Source organism: Diaphorina citri, unplaced genomic scaffold (genome assembly GCF_000475195.1).
Source record: "Diaphorina citri unplaced genomic scaffold, Diaci psyllid genome assembly version 1.1 scaffold4661, whole genome shotgun sequence".
Taxonomy (NCBI): Eukaryota; Metazoa; Arthropoda; class Insecta; order Hemiptera; family Psyllidae; genus Diaphorina; species Diaphorina citri.
Window position 1 is genome coordinate 1 of NW_007382056.1, and position 9,503 is coordinate 9,503.

General features: G+C 36.9%; 1 protein-coding gene across 1 annotated transcript; it reads right to left on the minus strand.

The window, feature by feature from the left end:
• Positions 1 to 6,296: 6,296 nt before the first annotated feature.
• Positions 6,297 to 8,208, minus strand: LOC103521169 (the record flags this gene model as incomplete). The annotated part of the gene is made up of 3 exons (XM_008486276.3): positions 7,997 to 8,208; positions 7,150 to 7,552; positions 6,297 to 6,434 (listed from the first exon to the last, which is right to left on the minus strand). Coding segments are annotated over exons 2-3 (526 nt in total), but the record flags the coding sequence as incomplete, so codon positions are not given.
• Positions 8,209 to 9,503: the final 1,295 nt, after the last annotated feature.

Here is a 9,503-nt window from a genome sequence, read left to right on the forward strand (position 1 = left end):
ATTCCTTCTCTCTTCGATTTCGGGACGATAGAACCTTAGCAGTTACAGTTCCCTGTATCAAACCTCTTAAAAAAAAAAAACTGAGGTTGGTTTTATGTATGCAGGTTTGTATGTACTATCTATCTACAATTCCACATAGATAGCTAGTTACGTATGTTCCATTAATGCCAATCTATATCACTCGGAGTAAAAATACACAAACATGATTGATAGGTATTACTTGCCTCTATCTACATTTATCTATTTGCTACGATACATTTACTATTTAATTGCTACACTGCTAATTGTTCTGCTTAAAGGTCAAAAGCATAATAATTTCAATTTGCTTTTCTCTCCACGTCCATTTTCTGATTTCAAGTTCGTCCCGCCCTCTACCTTGACCGTTCCAGCAGCTGTGACCTTTGTTTGGGATATCTATCTTACTTTGACCGAGCTTTTGACCTGAAATTGACCTAGGGTCCTAGACCTAGAGATGGCCAGATAGATTTTCTATTGGCCTTTGTAAGATCAAGGTGGTTGATTTTTTTTTCTTTCTTTTTCTTGAAGAGGTTTGACAGAGGGAACTGGAACTGTAACTGCATCTTATCGTCCTGAAATCGAATACAGAAGGAAGACAGGATAGGAGAAATACAGTCGTCCCGAGAACGAACCTTATAAAGTCCGCCCTAACTGCATCTTATCGTCCTGAAATCGAATAGAGAAGGAAGACAGGATAGGAGAAATACAGTCGTCCCGAGAACGAACCTTATAAAGTCCGCCCCCGGACAGAAATCGAACCCGCGCCCTAGCGCTTACAAGGTGATTGATTCGAATGCAACAATATCGTACGCCTGGTTTCTTTCATGAAAAAGCTTAGATATGCAATGTGCCAAGCATTTTCCATTTGACTTCATTTTGTGTTTGTGTCTTTTTTGTGTATCTGCCGCTAGAAGAGTAGGTAGACATGTAGACAAGGGCTCGATAATGAGTAAATCTCGTATCAAAACGTCATACAAGATTTGGGAACGAAACGAACACGAAATTCAAAGGTTTTTTTTTTAAGAAAAAAAAAAACGATCTTTTGGTGAATAATTAGGTATCTCTAGCTCTAGCAGCTCTAGTTCGTAATAAAATTAGTTTGTCCATATTTCGTAGATTCTGACTAATTAAATAAAATTTGTTATTGATGAGATAATAATAAAATTACCTACCTACCTAGATACCTAAGTATTCACCTATACACTTTAAAAGAAAAACTGGTCTGTCCACATTTTTTAGGTACCTACCTAGATACCTAAGTATTCACCTATACACTTTGAAAGAAAAACTGGTCTGTCCACATTTTTTATATTCATAGGTAAATCTAACTATCTGTCCACATTTCATATTCATTAGAACAGATCTGACTAATTAGACAAAAATTTGATATTGATTGATAAAAATAACAAAATTACGACATAGGTGGAAAGTAAGGAGCTTTATCTTAGATCACTAGGTTAAGAACTTTGAGCTTGAATCCAGATCCACTAATCCCACAGTTATTCTCAGTATTTAAAAGAATTACCAGTCTGTCCATATTTTATATTCATAGGTATTTAGGTAAATCTAACTATCTGTCCACATTTCATATTCATTAGAACAGATCCCTGACTAATTAGACAAAAATTTGATATTGATTAAAAATAACAAAATTACGACATAGGTGGAAAGCAAGAAGCTTTAACTTAGATCTCTAGGTTAAGAACTTTGAGCTTGAATCCAGATCCACTAATCCCACAGTTATTCTCAGTATTTAAAAGAATTACCAGTCTGTCCACATTTCATACTCATTCATAGGTAGATCTCACTAATTAGGTAAAAAAAATTGATATTGACTTATTGACTGATTTGAGGAATCGCATACCTAGCTTATCCGAGCTGGTATTTTAACGAGACTAATCGTCCTAAAGTTTAATTTTCCTGGACTAAAAAGGATTTTCATTTTCATCCATTTCCAATCGAGAGATTTTGAACATTTGGACGGAATCAAATCCATACTTCCTTATTACAATCGGTGGTGCGGGTGATTTCAATGAGAATGAGAGGTTCGAGGAAGAAGTTGAGATTGATTGAGTGTGAGGACGGAGCAGGAATGGTAGGTACAGTTGGATAATTGAATAAAGTAATACGATGATAAAAAGAAAAAAATAATAAAAAATAATTAGTACCATTACATACAAACCTCCCTGGGTTCCCCATTCATAACGTAATAGAAAGTAAAATACCCAATGCCTATTGGGTTGATTACAAAATTAATTACTGAAAGGTAGCTCTAGGTCGCTAGGTAGCTGCAGCTACTAGCAACTTTGCCCTCCCGACGAGCAACTTTTATCCAAAGATCAATTTTGCTGACAGTTGAACCGTGATAGTAGAACGGACCAATCAGATTGCATTATTTATGGTTCCCAAAGAGCTACCGGCAAAAGCTACTAGTTTTTAGAATTTTTTTATGACAGTTGACTTTTGGTGGGAGGTTATGGATCATAGCGTTCTGTAAGAATAACTTAAAACAGAAGCTGATAAAAAACAATAATAATAATAATAAAAAAACCTAGATTGAAATTCCATTTTCAATCAATAACCAAATGTAAAAAAAAGAAGAATTTTGATAGTACGTAGGTATAACTGTAACAACAGAACTTGCGAAAGGCTTATCGCCCCGAAATCAAAAATAGGAGGACAGAATACGAGATTTTTTTTTTTTTTTTTTTAAAAGAGGTTTTTTCGATCATAGCGTTCTGTAAGAATAACTTAAAACAGAAGCTGATAATCTAAAAAAAAAAAATAAATAAAAATAAAACCTAGATTGAAATTCTATTTTCAATCAATAACCAAATGTAAAAAAAAAGAAGAAGAATTTTGATAGTACGTAGGTATAACTGTAACAACAGTCAAGAGACTTACGGACCCAGAATAAAATTTTAACAAAACAGACGAGAAACTAGCGGACCCAGAACAATCTCATTTTTAGAATGAACTGCAACTGCACCTGTGTTAAGTGTAACTTGCGCCAATTCTGAATTCTATTTTAACTTGTTCCTATGCGGTAATGCTATTTTGATTGCAATCCCATTTTGATCATATACACGCGTCCCACACAGAATTTTTCTTTTATTAACCCTTGAAAGAATTGATAGTTATAATCTAGACTAGGTATGGCCGATCTTACTACTGAGAAGGGTTTTTTTCCAATTCCAAGAGATTTGATAGTGTCAAGGGTTTTTTTCCAAGAAATTTGATCGGGGGAACTGTATCTAAATGCTAAGGTCTTATCGTCCGGAAATCGAAGAGAGAAGGAAGACAGGATAGGAGAAAGCCAGCCGCTCCGAGAACGAACATTATCCCATCAGGATAAAATCCGCCCCGGGCGGGAATCGAACCCGCGGCTTAGCGCTTACAAGGCAGACGCACTACCACCTAAGCTAACTAGGCTGGCTTTACTGCCCTTACATCTTGCGAACAGAGTTTTTATTTTTTGCAAAGTACCTAAAGGATTTTTCTCTCAGATGTAGGTAAGTATGTAGAGCTAGGGATTTTTTTTTTTCTCTGGTAAAAGGTACTGAAAATACGTAGGTAACTAGGTAATTTCTGGTAATAGGTGTACTGAAAATACGTAGCTGTAATCTTCAGGGAAGATATTCAAGGGTTAAAGCTTGGAGTGTTTTGTAAGTCTAATTCAAGTGAGATAAGTAGTTTGACGTTTCTCAAGTTTACGATTAGTATTAAGATTAGTACAAGGTGGCTGCGGATATGCAATTTCGTATTTCCAATTCGAGTGTCGAGTGAGATAAGTAGTTTGACGTTTCTCAAGTTTACGATTAGTATTAAGATTAGTACAAGGTGGCTGCGGATATGCAATTTCGTATTTCCATACCAATACAGTAGAACCTCGATTATTTCAACTTCCATTATTTCAATTCTCTATTATTTAAACTCCAAAATCCATTGTTTTTTTCTATCTTTCAAAGGATATCCTATCTTATCAGAGGAAAAGATCATGGAAAGTGCTCATTTCAAACTCCATCATTTCAACTAACCCCGGTCCCAATTAGTTGAAATAATCGAGTTCTACTGTATATTCTACGGATGCAGTTTTAGCTCATTCAAATACCGACCTACCTGGTATCATTTCAACCTCCATCATTTCAAATACCCCCGGTCCCAATTAGTTGAAATAATCGAGTTCTACTGTATATTCTACGGATGCAGTTTTAGCTCATTCAAATACCGACCTACCTGGTCGATTGGATAGGTCCATTTTTGGCGAAATCGAGTTAAAAATATCATAAAGCTCTGTCCACACATAGTTGACCCCGTCGACCGACCGTCAATCGACGAGGTGAATCGTGAATCTATGTGGTCGAGGCAGTGTGTAAAGTTCCAGTCGACGTCAATCGACGGTGCAACAATGCCTCAGTGATCCTGGTCCATTGGGATCTGTGGTGCTATCGCCATCGGCTGCCGTCCCAAAGCTAAGCAACCATAAAATTCCCTACGGACTGGAATCGAAACGGAAAGCTAGCGCTTACAAGGCAGACGCGCTACCTTCCCAGCTAACTAGGCTTTTTTTTGTGAGGAGGAAAATCTTTTTGACTTCTCTATTATAGCTAGAGGGTATGCTGGAGTCACGGCTCAGGGTATGGTGTTTCGCCCTTCTGTGGCACCATTCTTGGCCGCTCAACCCGCTAAAAACCTCCCCGATCTTCTTTGTTATTCCCGGAACAACGGTGGTAGTTCGTCAGCTAACTAGGCTGGACATTATATGTTTAAGTTTAACTTACTTTATTTATCATGGACACTCGTGGCTATGTTGAAAGCCCAGAAAGGGCTGTGTACTTTTAGTATCCCCCCGCGGCTGTTCTACTGCCTAACCTCTTCTGGACTTTCAACATGGCAACGAGTGTCCGATGATAAAGTAAGTCTAATTATTTATTTGAGCCTCAACGTCCACCACTGATTATTGTAACTCAGGTCAATAAAATCTGCATAGTTTCACGATCCAATGTTCAGAGACGACGGAAACAGGTATGAAAGTCCAAACCAGATTTAAAAAAAAAATAATAAATAATAATAATAATAATAATGATAATAATAATTAAAAAAAAAACCCTTGTTAATTTAGTACTTATGGCCGCTTCTTGATTAGAGTAACCCTTCAATTGTCCTCAGAAGGCTGAAAAAAGTCTACTTTTTTGCAAGATCGGATACAAAATAATAACAAAAAATAATTTCTGGTACTTACATTTTAGCGCTAATTGGTTAAAGTGACTACTCAATTGTCCTCGATTCCCGCCCGAGGCGAATCTTATCCTGAACGGATAATGTTCGTTCTCAAAACGACTGCCTTTCTCCTATATCCTGTCTTTCTTCTTTTGATTTCGGGGCGATAGGACCTTAGCAGTTACAGTTCCCTGTATCAAACCTCTAAAAAAAAAAAAAAAAACTGAGGTTGGTTTTATGTATGTAGGTTTGTATGTACCTACTATCTATCTACAACTCTATATAGGTGGTTAGTTACGTATGTTCCATTTGCCAATCTATATCACTCGGAATAAAAATACACAAACATGATTGATAGGTATTACTTGCCTCTATCTACATTTATCTATTTGCTACGATACATTTGCTACCTATTTAATTGCTACACTGCTAATTGTTCTGCTTAAAGGTCAAAAGCATAATAATTTCAATTTGCTTTTTTCTCCACGTCCATTTTGTGATTTCAAGTTCGTCCCGCCCTCTACCTTGACCGTTCCAGCAGCTGTGACCTTTTCTTGGGATATCTATCTTACTTTGACCGAGCTTTTGACCTGAAATTGACCTAGGGTCCTAGACCTAGAGATGGCCAGATAGATTTTCTATATAAGAATGTAGGTAAAAGTAAAACTATTACTTTTGAGACCCAATCCTAAAACTTTTTATCCAGGAAGAGTACGAGAAGAGATCACAGACACCAACCAGGGTCATATCCAGGATTTCCCCTAAATATGGCCCTGACACCAAGTTACGGTTATCACTGTCAATGCTACAATCATAAATATGAAGCTAGTACCTACTTGGTACATTATGAACAATAGGTACCTAGCTACAAACCTACTAAGGATTTTTTTTTTTTTTTTTTTTTTTTTTCAAAAACCTATAATGACCCAAAAAACTTTATAATGTCTACCTTGTTTTTCTGTTTTTTTTTTTTTCAAGAACCTATAATGACCCAATAAACTCTATAATGTCTACCTTGATCTACTGTTTTTTCTTTTTAATTGATAGTTATTCCATACCTGAAAATCCCTGTATTGCTTCTGGGTTACTGTTAGTGGGTAGTTCAGTCTGGTTTGTGTCCACAGATTGGTAATCCTGCACACTCGGAGAAGACAGCTGACAGTTCTGATAGTTGTAGAAGTTGGTTTGTGGTAACTCTGGTCCATTAAACTATTACTTTTGAGACCCAATCCTAAAACTTTTTATACAGGAAGAGTACGAGAAGAGATCACAGACACCAACCAGGGTCATATCCAGGATTTCCCCTAAATATGGCCCTGACATCAAGTTACGGTTACCACTGTCAATGCTACAATCATAAATATGAAGGTAGTACCTACTTGGTACATTATGAACAATAGGCACTATTACTTTTGAGACCCAATCCTAAAACTTTTTATACAGGAAGAGTACAAGAAGAGATCACAGACACCAACCAGGGTCATATCCAGGATTTCCCCTAAATATAGCCCTGACACCAAGTTACGGTTACCACTGTCAATGCTACAATCATAAATATGAAGGTAGTACCTACTTGGTACATTATGAACAATAGGTACCTACCTACATACCTACTAGGGGTTTTTTTTTTTTTTTTTTTTTTTTTTTTTTTTTAAATCAAGAACCTATAAGTAATGTCCCAATAAGCTCTATAATGTCTAACCTTGATCTACTGTTTTTTATATATAATTGATAGTTATTCCATACCTGAAAAACCCTGTATTGCTTCTGGGTTACTGTTAGGGGGTAGTTCAGTCTGGTTTGTGTGCACAGATTGGTAATCCTGCACACTCGGAGAAGACAGCTGACAGTTCTGATAGTTGTAGAAGTTGGTTTGTGGTAACTCTGGTCCATTAGATAGTTATTCCATACCTGAAAAACCCTGTATTGCTTCTGGGTTACTGTAGGTGGGTAGTTCAGTCTGGTTTGTTTGCACAGATTGGTAATCCTGCACACTCAGAGAAGACAGCTGACAGTTCTGATAGTTGTAGAAGTTGGTTTGTGGTAACTCTGGTCCATTATTCAATAAGGTTTGTCCCTGGTGAGATTGGTTATGACTAGGTGCGGATACATTCCGGTATAGAATGCTTTGTTTGATTTCTCCTTTGCTGGAAGACTCGTAGGGAATTTGTACCAGAGGAGGACAGATTTCACTTCCCTCATTGGTATCATGAGGGTATTCTGATATTGGATCTACTTTAACTTCAATGATTTCTGTTGGGTTTTGAAATGTTTCAAAACCGTTTAGATGCTCGGTCATTTTGTGTTTATCAATCTGTAAAAGAGGAGGGAAAGGTGTAAAAATATGGCTTTTAATAAGGGTTGGACACAGTTGTGTTTGCCTTTTTGAAATTTTGAATGATTGGTTTGTTTAAAGCAGAAGAATAAAAAAATCAAGTATTTTTTCTGTGATGGTTGATGATATCAGCAAGCAAACACAGTTGTGTTTGCCTCTTTGAAATTTTGAATGATTGGTTTGTTTAAAGCAGAAGAATAAAAAAATCAAGTATTTTTTCTGTGATGGTTGATGATATCAGCAAGCGACAATGGTCCATGGTTGCTGTTGCAGTAGTGCACTAGAATGGGAGAAATCTGGCCCAGAACAAACCTTAATTTTTTGGGATAAAATTCACTCTGGGTAGGAATTGAACTCATGACCTAGTGATTACAGGTGTGCTACCTTCCAAGCTAACTGGGCTGGTTTATCAGATGTAATTACCTTTCGGATTGGGTTTTATGTAAGCCTCTACACTCTACATCTCTCCGTCGAGATGGTCTATTTGATAAGCAATTTGATGACACTTTTCAAAACTGTTCAGATAAATAAAATTTTGTGATAAGAACGGTGATGGAGGAAATTAAATAAAACCCCAAAAGCCAAAACCAAAAAAAAAAGTTATAAAATAATAGCCCAAGAAAACTAGGCGAAACAGGAAAAGAGCTAAAGATCCTTATCTTCAAGACGAGACGAATACTGATTTCTTGAAATTTCAAAAAATTCGCGCTATAAACCTTTCGATAAGAAAGGAATCGATTAATCGAAAATCGAAAAATAAAAGGCGCGTTCACACGATGCATGCGTCGATAATTTTTTGCAAATTTTTCAAATTTGGATTTTCTATCATTTTCTGGATTTCATTTTGGATTGGAATTTTTGTTATTTTTTGGAGTTTAGAGGAAAAGTTAGTGGATAAAACTGTCTGCAGCTCTTGTTTTTGAAGAAATCCAGTTTATTTCCATCGTTCCTGAAAACCACTTCATTTCCCAACCAGAGGAAGGTAAGTTTTCCTTTGAAGTTAGGTATCACTCACAAAATTAAAGATCCTTTGAATATCCTCCAGAGAGATGACAGACCATCCATGCCCAATGTTGCTTAACCTGAGTGATCTATTGGGAACTGGTTCATTCAACATGCTACCGCCATTAGTATACAGCTATACAGTGCAGTGATACTGTGTATTATCAAAGACTAGCCGAAATCAGTTGCTTTGCTCCGGATTTCTGCTAGTAAATTCTTAAGGAATGGCCATTCATGTCACTCATCCATTTAGTGGTCTTGCTCGGCGTAGCTTAACAAAAACGAACTGAAAAATAGCTTATAACCTTCACGGGAGTGCAAGCAATAAGTTGACAAAGTTTCATAGCAATCGGATGAGCGGTTTGGCCAGGCATAAAGTTCGAACAAACACACACACATTCATTTTTACTTTCCTTATCCTATAGGTAGGAAGTAGGAAGGAAAGTAATGTAGGTAATCGAGTCAAATTTTCGATGGTCAGTTTTTAGTGTCAAAACACGTTTTGAGGTCCCTAGAGCCTAAATCCAAAGTTTCAGCCATTGGTCTGTCTGTGTGTCCGTGTGTCTGTCTGTAAACAAAATATCTCGAGAACGGTAAGAGCTAGAGACTTGAAATTTGGTTTGTAGCTGTCAAATGTGACAAGGATGCGACAAAAAACTTTTGGTTAAGACCGGTGCAACGGTTGGCGTCATTATACCGCTTTTTGGCGGTTTTCGGTGTTATTTACTTAAGTACTGAGGACAAAGTTTGCCCTGGGTGGGTATTGAACCCACAACCAAAAGATTCAAGGCAGGTGCACTAGCTTCCAAGTTGTCTAGACTGGCAGTACAGGGACTTAAAAATATCAGACCTGTGTACTGAAATTCAGAGAACAAAATAAGTACCTAAGTAATGCTATAAATTTATTGCCTCAAGTATGTAAAAGGGA